The sequence below is a fragment of the Gymnogyps californianus genome, chromosome 1, assembly GCF_018139145.2.
Source record: "Gymnogyps californianus isolate 813 chromosome 1, ASM1813914v2, whole genome shotgun sequence".
Taxonomy (NCBI): Eukaryota; Metazoa; Chordata; class Aves; order Accipitriformes; family Cathartidae; genus Gymnogyps; species Gymnogyps californianus.
Genome location: NC_059471.1, coordinates 126,427,825 through 126,445,039, shown reverse-complemented (window position 1 = coordinate 126,445,039; position 17,215 = coordinate 126,427,825). Strand labels below are relative to the sequence as shown.

The following is a 17,215-nucleotide window of genomic DNA, read 5'->3' as shown; positions in this document are numbered from 1 at the left end:
GGCCTTACGGGACAGACGGCTGTTGTCGGACTGGTTACTGCTCTGAGTGCTTGTGCCTGGGTCATCCCTCTGGATTTGCTGCTCTCTGCTGGCCACAATCTCTGGTTTTGGGCGCCGGCCTGTGCAGAAGGGAGAGGTGGCATCAGTGACACAGAGATGTGGCTCAGAGTTAATTTTTGCTGTGATAAGCAAAGAAAATATTCCCAGCCATGATGCTGAGGTAAGTGCTCTCTGGCCTCAAATGGCCCTAGGGGTTCAAAGCACTCAACCTGCAGGCAGGAACTAAAGCTAAAGGGGCAGGTTGTTAAACTGTTAATAGGTCCTCCTCATATTTAATTTTCTAAAACTTTTAATTGGTTTTCTTGAAATGTTGCTAGATTTCTGCCTGAGAAGGCAGTAATTAGCACAAGATGGAGGCCTGAGGGGAGATGTGAGCAAGCCCACCACCATGGGGAAGGTTGCTACAAAGGGAATGGCATTCACCACACCTGCTGGAGACATGAAAAGCAGCCAGGGGACAGGTGGACTTAGTGTAGACATTTGGAACATCCTTTTAGTGGTGAAGACAGCTCGGCACCAGGCAGACTGCGTGGGAAGGCTCAGAGCTTCCTTTAGTGCAGGACAAACTTTTGAGGACAGATTAGACAAACGCCTGTTGGGAACAGCCCCCACAGGCTGATCCTGTCTCCAGGCAGAGGATGGATTAAACGACCTCTTGACATCCCCACCAGACCTATTTTCTGTGGTTCTGCAGGTGTCCAACTGAGACACTGAGGGAGGAAGGGACTTACTCCAACCCAGGCAGAGGGGAAGACCTGATTTTCCCCATCCCGTTTCAATCCCACCCTCCACTTTCCCTTCTGACAGAGTCACTCTAAGCTGAGGGCAGATGGATTTCCAGAGCAGAAACAGCCCCTTTGTCCTAAGGCTGGTGCCTGTGCCTCAGGGCTGGGACGAGACGTCTCGGAGGGGCCCTCCCCTGACTCAGAGCAAAACACCCAGGGAAAGGTTTGACCTTTACCAGTCCGGAAGGTCACCATGGCTGTCTGTCCCTCGCCGGCACAGTTGTGAGCGGCCATCTCCACCTCGTAGAGGCTCCCAGGGTCCAGCCTGGTGAGGGTCAGGCGGTGCTGCGAGGCTGGGACGTCCCTCACCGCCCAGCTGTCCGAGGCGTTGGTGACCTGCTGAGAGACCAACACAGGCATCGCAAAGCTGGGGGCAGGCTGGGCTTCTTGCCTGCACTGAGCTCAGAAACTTTCATGACAGGTTGTGTATCAGCCAGGGCTACCTTCCCTGACTGGAGGCCAGTTCCCTGCCTGCAAAAGAGGGAGATGTTTCCAGCCTGATTTTGCAAAGCTGAAGTATTCAGGTATAAGCAGGACAAGTCACCAAGCACCAGGGTATTTTCTTGACCCCAGACGTTCACCCAGCCCCATTCTGTCCACTGGTCCCCTCTGATACCGCTGCCCCTCAATGCATGTAAAACTCTGGAGCAGGCGTGCCCACAAAAGGCAGCATTAGCCAGACGCTCGAGCTGCTTTAGGAGCCAAATCTCTCCTGCAGCCCAGCCGCTGAGCTGCTCATTTAGACGCTGGCCATTTCCATGGGATGAGGTATCCAGACACCACTTTGGTCATCTGGACCTAAATCATTTGACTAACGGCTTTTTGTCCAGTTTTATCCAGCCTCACCGCTGGCACTTTCTGGCTGAAATGAGGAACTGTAACGTTTGAGCACAGGTTTCTGCAGGGAAGAGACTGTGTATGGCTGTGGCCCCCAGAAAGGCTTGGAAAAACAGTTCGCTTTTTGGTGATGCCCCGATGCCCCATGAGGAGGGGGAGGGAAGGTGGGACCTTCCTCCTTCTCCCCAGCCGCAAGGATAATATTTTTGCAGGCAAATAGGCAGGACACTCAAGTGACCCGGTGCCGAAAGGAGCATTAGCAATGCAGGCAATGCAACAAAACGGAAATGCCGAGACTCTGCCGTATCATTCATCTTCTCCAAGCGTTTGACACTGACTGATTAATGCCTGCCTCGTTTTATTTTTATTCCCCAGCCTGCAGAGTTGTGAGGCCAGGGAGGGGAGCCCTAAAGACTGCTAATATCAGGAAAGAAAAAGAGAAATTCTTAAGAAACAAAGATAACGGCTGTGTGGCATCTGACTGCTTGCAGGCTGCTGAGATTTTAAGGGCAGTGTAAGAGCAGGGAAAAAGACATCCACAGATATTTTTCAGAGGAGAAGCAGATCCTTGCCCAGTACAAATGTAAGCCTCCTGTCAGTAGGTTTTACTTTCCTTATAGCCATCTTTCACACAAAGAGCCTTTTCTTTTGTTGCTAAATTGATTCCTTCCCTCTCCGCACATATGCTTTTCCAGTCAGAGATGTCAAAACCAGATCATTATATAACTTGATCCTAAGGATCTCTGATAGAAAGAGACTCTTTCTAAACAAGTTTAACGGTTATTGGGACTAATTCCTTTCCACACAATCCTTAAGCATCCCAAGAAAGAGTCTCCAGCTGAGAATTTGGACTACACTGAAAACATATTACTGCAAACTGCAGTGACCCATGGTGACCTCCACTGCCCTACAGCCCCTTCCAGGTGAAGCGCTGAAAAACAAATAAAATATGGACAAACTCCAGCCTGCAAGTTAAGATCGCATGCAGAATTGGTAGTTACATGATACACCATTGGGGGACAAATCTCTTCTTGGCAGACAACCGGAGCCAATAGTCTGGTGAGGCTTTTGGCATCTTTTGTTTTTTATTTAAGCTTGCCCTATTGTGTTCTTGTGTTGGCATCTTCTGCCTTTGTTTTAAAGGGCTTTTTAAAGCGATGGTTAGCTGAAACCCTCAGCTTAAGTTTTGTTTAGAAAGAAATCAAGGATGTGTAGGGATTATAACAGCCTCCTATTATACCATATTTTCACAAAATCAAACAATTCCAGGAAATAGATATATATATTCACATATAATTGAAAACGGTGCCTTGCAGTGGCTGGGAATCCAAAACATGCCAGATTTGGAATGTACTCAAACCCCAAAGCAAAATCTGCCTCTTTACTGCAACTCCCTGCCTACCCAAAGGAAATACAAGCAGCAAACAGATAAATTCAAGCCCCTTTTTTCCACTTATCCCCAGCAAAATGGGAAGAGATGCTCTACACCTCAAAAGCAGAATTTTTACCTCAACAATGCTTTGCTATTTAGAGAAACTGCTGGGCCACAGCTCTGCCTGCACTCTGCCCCTGGTGCTGAGAAGCACCGCAGAGGGCAGGAGCCCTTGGGCTCAAGCAGGGCTCAGCAGTGCACCATATGCTCACGCTGTGCCACCAGCCAAGAGACATGCTCAACAGTGCACTGCCTTTCAGCTTCCGGAATAAAACCGGTGGTTGAGGACCTTCCCAGAGGATTTAGCATGGCTATGACGGCTCTCTGCCAGCTCCTCACAGTCACTGAGCATGGGTGCTTCAGGGCTGCTCAGCAGGGCAGGTACGTGCAGCAGAGAGGGGCTGCTACTCTGTGTCCTGCAGCCCAAGCCTTTCAAGGCAGAGGTGAGCCCGTGGCTTGTGCCAAGACAAAAGCATTACAGAGCAAGTCACTGCGCAATCTGCCCTCATGACTTCCTACTTGTGTAAGCAAACAACTGGGAATTGGAAGTGGAAGCTCTTTAGACTGGAAATACATGTGTGTGCATACGCCCTCTGCGTCCTTAGGCAGACAGGCACCACTATGGGCTCTTCTTGGGCAGCTCAGCAAACCTCCTCTCGCAGCCTGTACTCATCACACCTCACCAGGCTGAGGCTGCAGCTGAGGAGGTCCCACCAACCAGCGCCACCGGTGAGCGATGGGTGCCCCTGCCCCAACGCACCTGCTCACAAGGTGTGAAAACGTGCAGTGAGGCCACCAGCCCGCTTGTGGAACGGCGCAGAGGAAAGATGGGAGCAGGGCGAAACAGCGATACCTTGCGATGCTTCACCACATAATAGAGGATGGGGGCTCTGCTGTCAGGCCGGGGTCTCCACACCAGATCATAGCTGTCCGTCTTGGATGTCCGGGGAGAACTGAGGATGATGGGGGCCTCGGCTGGAGACACCAGCTCCCTGTTGGCTGCACACTGTGGAGACGCTGCCAGCGAGGTCGTCCCAGGCTTTGGCAGTCCAGCTTTATCCAGGGGCAGCTTTAAGGTGCTGTCCCTGGAAGGTGGTGTTGGAGGCTGAGCCGAGCCCAGCTGGGCATCTTGTCCAGGGTTGAGTGTAGCTCCTGAAAGACAAGGTGTCAAGGCAGGGTCAATGCCAGTCCCAGTCTGCAGTGAAGGCAGAGCTATGAGCACCTTGAACCTCTCAGAAGACCAGTGCTATACACCCATTGCAGCAGAGGTACCTTAGAGGTACCAGGTCCCAGGCAGTGCTGCCTGCTGTGCCACTCAGAAAAGCGTTGGCAACAATCTCTCCTTCTCCCATTATAAACCTAACACACCTCACTGGGGCCTCTCCGAGGACAGGCCTTGGCCACATAGGGCTTCCTCCCTCTCTGAAGCCCCTCTTACCCTGGATAAGTTCAGCAGGGTCCAAGGAAGCAGGTGGTACTTCTCTTACCCCAGGTGAATCCACCCACATCAGTGTTTATGCTCTTGCTCAGTGCAAGCTCAGAGGCAGAGCTGAGTAAGCCATGGGGTAAGGCACTACACCCAGATGTCCTATGTCTCTCATGTAGAGATAGCTCACGTATGCACACATGGCACTGCACTTAGAAGCAAAAGCGCTACCATCTGTTCCTACAGTGAGATACGGAGATCCCAGTCAAAAAAACACTCAAAGTGTAGGGTAAAAGAGAGGGAAGAACAAGGCAGCTCTAACACAAGCGGGAGGGTTACACACCAACTTTATTCTCCTGCTCCCCCTGCCCTTTCCCTGTGTGTTAGGCTCTAGGATTGAATGGTCATAAGCTTGGAGAGAGGGGCTTACCCGGCCGGGCTGTCCTCAGTTGCACCATGGCTTGCGCGCTGCCGACCTCGTTCTCCGCCATGCACTGGTATATGCCGTCATCCTCGGGCCCCACGCTGACCAGCCGCAGCGCCCTGCGGGAGAGCCGGAGCCGGTGGCTGGCGGAGAGGGGGACGGCGTTGCGCAGCCACATGACGGAGGGCTGGGGGTTCCCTCGCACCTCGCAGGTGAACTTGGCGCTCTGGCCCCAGGGAATGATCTGCTGGGACAGCTCCATGGTGACCTCCGGGGGCTCTGTGTGGGGAAAAAAAATGGCTGCTGAGTGCCAGCTGGCAGGGAGCACAGCACGGTCATGGCTTCGCACTTTCCTCTCTGGCAGGGATGAGGGCAGAGTGATGGATCCCTACCCTACCCCCAAGACCCACTCCCTTTGTGGGGGCCCACAGGGGTCTGCTTCATTGCACCTCCCCTTCAGCATCCACGTGAACCACAAGGAGAGGTGGCCCAAGGCCATCTGCCCCTCTCAGACGACAGCAGCCACCTACACGTCCCATTTTTCTGAGCTGAAATGCTACTCTGCAAAGATTGCGCTTGTGCTGAAACAACACATCAGCACCTGGATGAAATGCAATCCAATAAAACATAGGCTTAGCCTCCATAATGCTTGTGAGAAGGGGAAGAATGCATGGTGTAGTATCCCTTAGATTTCCCACCCCATAGAGAGCTTCTCTACAGAACAGAACAAAAAGCAAGACACTCTGATACCTTCACTATGCCAATGTCAAATATGTCTAAGAAGCAGCCAGTCCTCCACTAGAAAGTGTTAGAGCAAACCCAGTGCCACAAATGACAAGAGAAGAGCTTCTGCAGAGGAAGGGAGGATGGTGGGAGCTAGGAAGGAGGAACTACCACCCTCAAGGAAGAATTTGTCCCATCTCCTAGAAACTGGAACCACAAACAGGGGTTTGCATTACGTTGTGGTTTGTCCAGGGAGAGGAAGAGTACAGCAGCACTAGTATTTTCCCCTGAAAGCAGTGGAGAAAGTCCAAGCCCTTCCTGAAACAAGGGCTACAGCAGCACTCACCAAACACCTGCACGTTGTAGAAGATGAACGCGGCTCCGGCCTCCCCAACCCCATTGTCAGCCGTGCAGCTGTAGGTGCCCGAGTCCTCCTCACTCGTGGGGTCAATCAGGAGGTTGCTGAGCAGGAAGCGTGTCTTGTTGTACGCAGAGACGCTGGAGCCGTCTTTGGCCCAGGTGACCCGTGGCGGGGGGATCCCACTGGCCACGCACTCCAGGATGAGGCTTTGGCCCTTGGTGACAATGATGGTCTGGGCTTCGGGGGGGTAGATTATCCGGGCTGCCTCCGCTGTGGAGCCTGGTGAGGAGAGGAGGAGGAAGGAGTTGGGTGGGAAGGAAGGTGGCCGGTGGGAAAGCACCCTGTGCAGACTGTAGGTAGGGGTAATGGTAGGGCTAGCATGCTGCTCCCCTGCGCTGGGGTGTATAAACGGCAACACAGGCCAAGAGGGACATTCCTCATGGGATGCGTGCACACAGCTAGCGGTCTTGCCGAAGGGCTAAGGGCCTTTGCTCGCCCATCACCAAGAACAAATCCTGAGAGGTATGGCAATCCCAGGGTTGCACACACATACCCCAGGAGCAGACCTTGGGGCCTTCTGCTGCTGGAAAGGAGTTTTCCCAGCAACTGATAATGTCGGTTCACACAGAAAACCAGCTGTGATAGCACTGGTATTTGCTCCCAGGGCTGGAAGCACTATGGAGAAGACATGCAGTGAAGGGAGAGCGGCTTACGTCTCACACGGAGCCTCTCACTGGAGACCGAGGTTTTCACCTCCTGCGTCACGGGGTTGTAGGCAGCACATTTGTAAGTCCCCTCATCCTCTTGGCTGGCATTGACAATCTGAAGGTTCCCAGATGGCATGATAAGGTAATTGTCTGTAGAGAGAGAAGAGGAGGTGGCACGTGGTCACAAGATATGCTCCCGCCCAGCCTCCTGGAAGATATGCAGTGCCCTGAAGAAAAGGTGGACAAATGGGAAGGGAAAAAAACAACGCGATAACACCGACAGCACTGAAATGACCGCTTTTCGTTCAAATATCAGAGGGAGCAGTGATGCAATGATGAAAGGAACAGAGCCCCAGGTGAAGCTCGCTTGTCATAGGTACATGCAGCAGATGGAATGAAGCTGCAAAATTCAGATCCAAATTTTAAAAATTTCCCCAAATTCAAAGTTGCCTTTATCCAGGCTGGGCTAGAAGAATGCTTCACGGACACATGGAGATGCCCAGTGAAGAGTGACATTGTGCATCACCTAATTCTGCTTCTTTTTGCCTTACTGCAAGCTAGTGTTACACGCAGCTCCCCAGTCCCAGGCAGCAGGGACATCAGGGAGACCTGGCAGAGACCCTAAACTAACCTGTGCTCAGACCGGCGGCGAAGGGACAATGAGGAGGCAGCAGGCAGAGAAAGCTACTGCTGGTAGGGAAGGGTAAAACTGAGGGTCCTGGGAGGGGACCCAGCGGGACAGACCCCTGTGGCACTCACCTCGGGAGGCCTCTAGCCACTCCTGCTTCACGCTGTAGCGGACCTGAGCCTTGGGGTGACTTTCAGGCAGGTCACAGGCGATCACGGCCGTGTTCCCTTCATCCACCTCGATCACGTGCTGGCCGTCGAACTTGAAATCTTTGAGATCTGCAGAGAGAGCAAACGACAGGGCATCTCAGTGGCTGGCTCAGCATCTCAGTGTCAGCTCTTCCTCTCCCTGCGGACCTGGGGCTGTTTCATTGCAGTGCCGGCAGAGGATCGCTCCATCCCTAGCAGCTAGAGAAACTGGCCTGGTTTCAGAACTTTATTTTTTTTCTCCTCCTCCTTCCTACAAAATGGATAACTTAAAACACAGCTTCTGGAGAAACTGCTTGCTCCACGGCTGAGAAACTGGGTGCGAAAAATCCTGGCCTGAGAGTAAAAAATGAGCCAACTTACTGCAGCACTGAAGGGCGGCCAAAAATGGTCCTTCTGCCGCCTGCTATTTCAAATGCGGCTGCCGTCCTGCTACCGAGAAGCTAACTTTGTAGTCACAACTCCGGGAGCCCAGCCTCCTTCAAGGGTGTACAGACGCCGTGTGACACAGTGGGAGAAGGTGTGTTGAATGCTGGATGCTCCCAGAGCTGCCCTGAGCTCCTCCAGCACCTCAGCAATCGGCATCTCCGCTCCAGGCACTCTCACTCCCATCAAATATCTCACAGCCGAAGGCTGGTTAACCATGACACTTCGCGTGTGCCCAAGCAGAGCCCATGCCCCAGTTCACAGAACAGGGACTTGCAAGGAAAAGCAGCTCCTCCTCTACACGGCACAGCTGCCCCCTCCCTAAATCAGCCGTGAAAACACCCTGTCCTAGCACGTGTCCCCCTGCGAGGCTGTGATGGGGGTCGCTCCCCCGGCAGGGCTGATGCGGGCAGCAGGATTGGAAGCACAGGGGCGGGGGGGAAGGGGCACTTGACTTCTTGTTTTCTTTTCCCTGTTTGCAAAGCAGGAGCAGAGGACTGTGGGGAAACCCGCAGATCTGGCAGGGAGCACGCCAGCCTGGCCCCGCTGAGCTTCCCGGAGATGAAACCAGTCCCTGCTCTCCCTGGGCATGATTGCAGATCTTGCCAGGGCACTGCAAGCTCGAAGTTTCTCTCGGTCAGCCTGTGCTGGGAGGGAGAAGGTTTTGTGCCAGGAAAAAAGTCCCGTGCACACGTTTTTACAGTGCCATGCACCAGCCCAGGTGACCGCTAGTGACAACTGCACATCCCGCAGTGGGTCGCAAGTCACGTTTTTGCATCAAGGCTCAAGCCGGCCCATCTTCCCCGGACCAGTGCTAACACATGTCTCCCGAGCTTGCATCAAGGCTCAAGCCGGCCCATCTTCCCCGGACCAGTGCTAACACATGTCTCCCGAGCGGCACGCCACTAAATCCGGACGAGACCACACTTCCTTTTCAAAACTCCACGCTAAGGCAGTGTGTCGCATCCGTCGCCACGGCGCAGCATGGCCACGTGCTGTCAACAGCTCCCTCACCCCTCGAAACTCATCCCAGGACGTGGCGCCCGCGACCTCGGGTAGTTTGGAGAGCCGGGGGGAAGCAGGAGGGCTGGCAGCGGGCGGACGGCAGGCAGCCTCCCTTGGCAGCCCCGGCCGGCAGAAAAATGTGGTTTTGTTCTCTGGGAAATGCAGCAGTGCTCCAAGAGCAAAAGACAACTCTGGCTCCAAGCTTCTCCCACCCACAGTCATGGAAAAGTGACATGAAATTTCTCAAGCAGACTTTCTGATTAAAGCAAGATCCTTTATGGAGTTTAAATAAAAACCAGCTCTCTTGGCAAGGCGGCAAGAAAGCCCCCCGAGTGCGGTGCGGAGGGGCTGCCGGGCGGCTGCCGGGGGAGCCAGCGTTCCAGATCTGAGAGAGGGGGAGGAGGTTGAAAAGAAAAAGGGAGGTTTTGCAATGTCATAAAAATGATTTGCAGTGAACATGCTTAATACTTCTGGAATTTCTTGGCATCGTTCAATTAAAAAAAAAAATAATAAAAAGAAGGAATACGGGTGAACTTCAGAAATGTGATTAATCCTTTAAGACAAGCTGAGGAGGGGAGCCATGTTTCCACTGGGTATTAAAGCCAGATGAAGGTTAACTCTTAACTTGTGAAAAGCTGGCAGCGCCTCATGCTCCTCCGACAACGAAAGTTACTGCTGGGGAGGGGAAGGGTGCTGGATATTTCCTCCTCTTTGCTTTTTATATTTGATCAAGGAATAAAATAGTAAGAGCCACAGAAATGGAAAGAGGTGGAGAAGAGGCAAGAGCCCAGTGTCTGCCTGCCCACATCACGCATATTTCTCCGATCAACAAAATATAAACGAGCATCAGGAAAATTAATGTGTGCCTTGGTGGTCTGGATTCATCACAGCCAAATTAAGATTTTGGAGCCAAGGCATAGGCTCCAGCAATGCTGGCAGGGATCTGCACACACACACACACACGCATGCACGCACGCACAGACCCTGAAGAGGAGAAGGGGCCCAGGAGCCCGGAGGAGGAGCAGGCCCACGGCCCCGGCACAGTGGAGCCCACCGGGGAACACTATGCTCTCGAAGATGGGAAATGACGTCCCCGTACCGGGGGACCCCCGGGATGACCTTGGGCTGGGCGAATGTGGGGGTCCCTCACGTGCAGCCCCCCGGAGAGCAGCTCAGCCACTGCTCTCACAGCTGTGAGTGCTGCAGCCCCATGGCGGGGAGCAATACCCCCAGCTCTTCCTGCCTTCCCCTCCCAGCCTGGCTGCTGGGGACAAGGGGCGAAGCTGTGGATGGAGGGGGAAAGGATGGAGAAAGGGGATCCTGGGGTGGCTGGGGGAGCAAGAACTGGGCGCTGCCAGAGAAGTGGAGTGAAACCAGCAGGGGAGAGAGAAAAAACATCAGGTGGGCACTGGGACAAACTATTTTCCAATACGCAAGCGTACGAGCTTCCTGCCAAACTACTCCCCTAAATTCCTGCTCCCCCACAGCGACAAAGACTGTTTTATTTGCCAGCGGGTTTTGGCCAAGGGCTGTCTCAACCGCCCTGCTCCCTGCTGGTACGGGTGCATACAGCCGTCCATTAATGCCGATGGGTCGGCCAGAGCTGGCGAGGGGTGGTTGGGGGCATCCCTGGCCCCCTCCGTGTGTGGGATGAGCCCCCCTCACACATCCTGTTGCACTTGGCCCCAGCACAGCAAAACGGAGGGTGCCGTGCTGGGCTGGGACACCCAGCTTCATCCTGGGGGCTTCAAATGAGCCACCCCCAAGATGTGGGGGGCCACGCACACCTCCCCCCGCCAGGCAGTGCAGTGCAGGGATGGGTGGAGGAGAGGGTCAGTGCCAGGGGGGATGCGGCACTCACCCCTTCAGCTGCCCGGTTGGCAGCGGCTGTGCCCCACGTCTAACATGCAATTTGCACCCCGAGCCTAACTCCCGCTGCAGCTGGGAGAAACCACATCCCCTCTCCACTGGCTGGGTTTTCCTTTTCATATGGCGGTGCCCAGCGTGCCAGCCCATGTCCTTGTCCTTAAAAGACATGCTTGATCACAGGGAAGCAGCAAGTCCTCATCCACCAGCCACCGGCCGGGAGGTGCTGCAGACAGACAGACAAGAGCACTGCCAATCCCAGCTGTGCTGGGATTTTTTTTTTTCTTTCTTTTTTTTTTTTTTCTTTTTTTTTTTTTTCTTTTTTTTTTTTTTTTTTTTTTTTTCTTTTTGTTTAGAAGGGAGTGCAACCAAAGGCCATTGCTTGTGTCCATCTGTGCCCCGCTCCAAGGCGCGATGGGGCAAGCCAGGGCGCCGTGAGGGTCAGCCCTGCGGCTAGCTGCGCCGCTGTCATCAGGGAGGGAAACCAGCTGAATCCCAGGGCCGGAGGCCAAGCAACAAGGCAGGCGAGACAGACCAGATTAAATGAATGGGAGACCATAAATAACTTCAGAGAAGAAGCAGTAGTAAATAAAATGCTGGCCTTCAAGGTGAAAGTCCTCCCTGCTGCAGGGAAGGGTGAGGGAGGGAAGGGAGGGACCCCAAGAAGGGGAATGGGCAGGGATGGGGGTCCGTCAGCCTGGAGGCAGGCACCTTCCACTAATCCCCCCTCGGCTATCAGAGCAGCCTGGGGTTACGGCTCTTGCTCCCTGTCCGTCAGGTCAGCACTGCAGGAGCCTGGACACCGGCGCTGTTACCACCAGCCCCCTCCCGTCCTGCTGGGACAGGCGCAGCCCCCTGGCCTCCTGCTTGCTCACACACCCCCAAGCACACCCCCTCACGCCATGACCCAGCCCCACTCCCCCACGTCGCCCTGGGCCTGTCTCACAGCCCTCGTGCCACAGCTCCACCGGCTCACGAAACACCACCTGTGTTTTCCTTCTCTCCCCTCCTCACGCCACCTCTGCCCCTGGGGCCAGAGCCCCCCGTGCCTGCTCAGCAAATGCTTTTCCAACACGCGGCCGCCCTCTTCCCTCCCTCCCTCCTGCCATTGCCTCCGGGGAGCTGTCAGAGGAGAGGCCCCAGCAGAGGAAAATGAATGGGGCTGTCTTCAGAAAGCAGCTGCAAATTCCTGGGGGATGCCCAGCCCGACCCGGCGCAGGGTCACTGCCCACGAGCGCCGTGTGCTGAGGCCCAGCTTCCCCCACGTGCTGCCACAAAGCCGAGGGCTGCCCCGCTGGCGGCGCCAATGGAGGGCCACGGGGCAATGAGCCTCCCTTGTCCCACAGCGTGCCTGGGACACAGGCGCCCTGCACTCCTCTTGTCCCTGGCCACAGGGGATACACTGGAGCAGGTGGAGTTCCTTTGCTGCACCCCTCATCTATTTTTTTGTTCTGTTTTTAAATGTCATGTCTATCCAGGTCAGGCTTGCTGTTGTGCTTGCTGCACTGAGTTTCCATGCACGCAGGTGAATGCTGGGAGTTGCATGTCTTTCACCACCTCTGCCCGCCGACTTTGCTCCAGCCCCACACTTCAGCTGCCCTGTGAGCTCCACCAAGGGCTCTCGACCTTCCGAGCCTTTTGCTGTTGCAGGACCAGCCCACAGCGCTGTGTTCATGTCCCTGGTGGATTTATCTGGCCCCACCAGCGCCCACTGCAGCCATACCTTTTTCATATGGCACCTCCACCCAGGAGAGGGGCTGGAGTAGGGCTTCTGGTATGATGGCAACTTTGCTACTGGAAGTGGGCAGAGAAAATACCTTTCTCTTCCTTGTGGCTCTCAGCCATATGAAGGCTTAGGGCCTGGCTTGGAAAACCAGGAATACCCCTGCCCCATCCATTCAAGCTGTCCCAGACTCCAGCCCATCACTGCCAGGCTGAAGGGCTGCCCTGGGGCCACGCAGGGCTGATCTTGCGCAGCACAGCCAGGCCAGCAGTGATCAGCAGGTATCTATCTGCACCAATGTGCTGTGGGCTGCCAAGGTTGAGTGTGGGATCATCGAGCATCCGGTCAACTCTAACTGGACTCAAAAGTGCCCAAGTAATGCCCAAAGTACTGCTCCTTTTGTTGCTTTAAGAAATCTTCCCCTTTCTGCAAATCCCTCCTCTCTCCACCCCTCGGCTATACAATAGCTATTTTATCTCCGGTGGAGGAATTAAATGCTAGTTTCAACCAGCCCTCTGAGCCAAGGAGAGCAGAGATGGACTCGGCGTCGCCGTGCCACAGATGGGAGAAGGAGGTATCGGTCCCAAGGCTACGCTGTGGCTGCCAGCACTGCAGCGATGGTTATCTGCTTGCTGACTGTCAGCAAAGCACAAGGAGGCCCTGAGGGACCAGACATGCACAGCCTGGGGCACTCGAGGGTGTTTCCTCAAAAGGAGGTGGAGAGAAAGGAGTGGAAATAGACTAAATGTTGGCCAGATGATGTTACCTACACCACTCGAAACCTAGCAAGACACTTCTTCCAATGACTCTAGGTCCTCTTCCAAAATAAACCTAAACCTTGAAAATATTTCCACATGCCCCCCAATGCTTTTATTCACATTCTAGTTTCACTCTCCTCCTGTCCCCCCAAAATAATTTTTGGATGAGGCTAAGACTTTCAGAGGGTTTTCTTTCAGCCCAGCAGGTGATCTGGAAGAGATGTATCAACCGCAATGCCGACCTGCCAGGGGCTTCCCTCTCCACCCCCAGGACCATGGTCCCCACTGAACCTGCTCAGAGCAAGGCCCTGTAGAGGAGGTCTGGAGCAGGAGTGAGAGCCCATGGCACATCTGCTACCATAGCTTTCAAACTCAGTCCCACCACAAATCAGTGCCCCCCTGTTATTTCAGACCACTGTAAGGCTACTGTTGCAAGCAGCCTCCAGCTAACGAACATGAAACTGGTTATTTGAACCGCTCCAGAAGGTTTCCCTCCTACACCTTCAGCCCCACGTCCTTCCTGGGCCGTCCCCTCTCTCTCTTCACTCATTGACTGCCAAGTCTTCCCCACCTGGGGGTTCTCTATCGCCCGAGGCTGTCCAGGTGCATGGGACAGAGCCTCTGCCATCCCCAGCTCCCCTCGAGGACAAGGGACCTATGCAGCGCAGCACAGGGTTGCTCCACGATGGATTAGTTGCTTGTTCATCCAACCTCTGGCTCCAGTTTTGTGAGCTCCACTGAATTGTGCTCCTGACCTCCCCTCAGCAGTAGTGCCTTTGCCATGGCAGGGACCACAGCAATGGGCAAGTCCCCCTCCTTTGCACCTGCATCCCCAGTTGCAATCCTGTAGCTGAAGGTGATTTGGCTCCAGGAGAGGGCTGACAGACCACTCAGTTGTGGCTTTGATTTGCCCTGAGGGAGATGGTGGGACCTTCTCGTGCTTTAGGACCTGTCTCCCCTCCACCATGGGGATGATGCTAGACCAAAGCACACAGACAGGTCAAACAGCCTTGCTTTGTCCCAGAAGACAGAGCTGGTGGTGGTGGGTTGGCGTGAGGGGAAAAAAAGAAAAGGGGATCAGCCTAAGAAGGAACTGATCAGGCTGAGAAGCTGTGCACACCCTGCTCTCCTAAATGCAAATCATGCCCTTGGTAATCCCATCCACCTCTCCCCTCCTCTCCTTCCCTCTATCAGGCCACCAGCGCACATAGCCCCCTTTCTGCTCTGGAATGCTTTCTCCGAAACTTAATCTTAGCACGGGGCTCAGGCCAAATCCCCCGACACATTCGGCCCCGTGACAACCCCCTCCCACTTTGCTTCAGAGCTCAGCAACTCTCCCCTCGCTTTCCCTTGCCTCCTCCTCCCACCCAGCCTGGCCTAAACATTTCACTCCTGATTAATGTATCAGTGACAAGCCAATAGCTCTTGGCTTTAAAGCAAAGCCAGCCCCTACTTTGCACAAACATCTTCACTTCTTCATTTTCTTAAGACTTAGCCCCAAACTCCCCCTTGCTGGGAAGACGAAGCCCTTTCCATGCCCGGGGGCTGTCGCTACCAGGGAATGGCGGTCTCCTCTGCATGCACTTGCTCCACCAAAAACTGCATGGGTCTCAGAAGATCAGACTCTCCATTGCCTAAACAAGGATGGTACACACAGAGCACCCCTATCTCCAAGCAGGCCTGGGCTGCACTGTCTCAGATGCATCCAAATACAGCACTTTCTCACATTTAAGCATAACGTCTGGCCAAAACCAGGCGCCTGTAAGAGAAGTTCCCCGCTCTTAAGACACCCCCTCCCATGTGCACAGGTCTCCTTGGTCTGTCACCAATGCCAGAGGGCAGCAGTGAGGAGCACGTAAGCTCAGAGATAAGAGCAAAGTCCCTTGCTCAGAGCTGTGGCTCAGAAACAAGGTGGCTCTTTGCTGACATGCCACCGCAACCTCATAGGAAGAGGACAAAGCCCTGGGAAGGGGAAGCATGCCCCCCTGGGACCACAGCAGTGGCAATGAATACAGCCTCCTGCCCCTTAAAGACAAAAACCTTGTTACGAGTGCTTTCAGATACTCTGCTCTCCTGTATCCGCCCCCTGTTGACTTCTGCGCCTGTGTCACCAAATGAGGACAGCACAGTCTCTGCCTTCAACATCTCCATGCAACCGTTCTCCCACCATCCCTCTCCCTCACCTTGCCTTTTGGCAAGGGATCTTCCCAATGGCGCACAGAGGATCACCAGCCACTTAATGCAGGTGCTCAGGAGCGCCTCCTCACCACAACCAGACTAACCTTTCCTTAGTGTGAGCATGGGGGCTGGTACCTTGCTTACGATGAACCCAGGGGCAACACAAAAAAGTGCAGGTCCCATCACAGCACAAGCAGGGCAAGGGACTTCACTTTCTGTGGGTCAGGAAGGCAGTAAAACGTAGCACACACTGACCTAGCGCTGGCAACAGCCCTGCAGCAGCCCAGGCAGTTGTTTGGCCATCAGAACCACCAGGTACTTTTTGGTAACCTCAATCAAGGAGTCAGCAACTAAATGAGGCAGCATGACAGTCAAGAAACCAACCATGCACACAAACCCCATCACTCAGGTACTTCCTGCTCTTTGTGATCTTGCAAAAACTGTCACTGCAGGACAGGTCTGCAGCCTACCACGCAGGAGAACTGCTTGGGCCATGGCGGGGCCACAACATGACAGCCAGTCCATGATCAAAAATGCTACAAAATGGCCTAAGCCAAAGGAACCCTCCCTTGATGCCAGTGTGAACAAGCGAGCATGGATGAGCCTCTCAGGATGCGTGAGTGATGGCCCAAGGAATGCAGGGGATGACAGAGGACTAAAGCTACTCACTAGCTAACGTGACCACTGCAGGGACACTGGCAATGACTCCTTCGGGCACACGAGCAATGCACTGGTATCGCCCCACGGTGTGGTTGTTGAGAGCCGTGATGATGAGTTTCCCTTGCTCAATGTGGATACCCAGCACCTCGTCCAATCCAGCCAGCTCCTTCCCGTTCAGTCTCCACGTGAGGTTCACTCTGGGGGGGTCCACCACACACCCCAGGCTGACTGGGCCCCCAAGCTTTTGGACAATGGAGGCAGGTTGCACTGTGACCTGCAAAGATTCACCTGTACAGAGGGAAAAAATGGGAATAAGAAAGCTCTGTGAGACTCAGCAAAAGAAAGGACAGAGGAAAAAACTGCAGTGCTGGTACATTTTGCATTCCCCATCGCTTCCGCTTGTGCTGCACCTTCCCCTTAGCTCCCCACACAGCCACCCTAGTGCTTGGAGATGCACACCAGTCCCATTTCTTCTTGGCACCACCAGACAGAGATGTCCAACTCCGACTGTATCTCCTTCTCCTCTGGAGGAGTATTTGAACCTAGACCTGTGGTCAAGGCTATTGAGGAAGCAGCGGAGAGAGGAAACCACTTTGTGCTTGAGGCATGGCCATGATAAACAGCATCAAGGCAAAACATAAATGAAATGGAACAAATGGGTAAGAACAGAAACTCACTCAGTTTGGCAAAACAGCTAGCGGCTGCGAGGATGAGGCAAGGGATGGGGGACATGGGTGCCTGCTTTCCACGTGTCATTGCCATCCCATGCGGTGTGTCCTGGGGTGCCCAGGGAAGGGTCCCATAAGCTGCCTCAGGGGATGCAGTGGATGTGCGGCAGCGGATTCCTGCGGATGACAAGGGACACAATGGATGAAACCCTCCGACTTGCCTCTGCTTTCCAGCCCTGCCTGGCTTCTCTACCAACATCCCTAAACTCCCAGGGATTCACCAAGCCAGTGGCCTGAGGAGGCTACAGACACTGATGCAAGCACTTCTCTTCTCCAGCCTCT

General features: G+C 54.2%; 1 protein-coding gene across 1 annotated transcript in view; it reads right to left on the bottom strand.

The window, feature by feature from the left end:
- The window catches only part of BOC (BOC cell adhesion associated, oncogene regulated), a 34,352-nt gene that overhangs the window by 8,344 nt on the left and 8,793 nt on the right, over positions 1-17,215 (bottom strand). The window contains 9 exon segments of the mRNA XM_050902714.1: positions 9-119; positions 1,022-1,181; positions 3,968-4,266; positions 4,971-5,243; positions 6,034-6,327; positions 6,762-6,905; positions 7,515-7,661; positions 16,215-16,493; positions 16,883-17,050. Of these exon segments, the coding sequence (XP_050758671.1) occupies positions 9-119; positions 1,022-1,181; positions 3,968-4,266; positions 4,971-5,243; positions 6,034-6,327; positions 6,762-6,905; positions 7,515-7,661; positions 16,215-16,493; positions 16,883-16,967 (1,792 nt within the window). The 5' untranslated portion in view covers positions 16,968-17,050.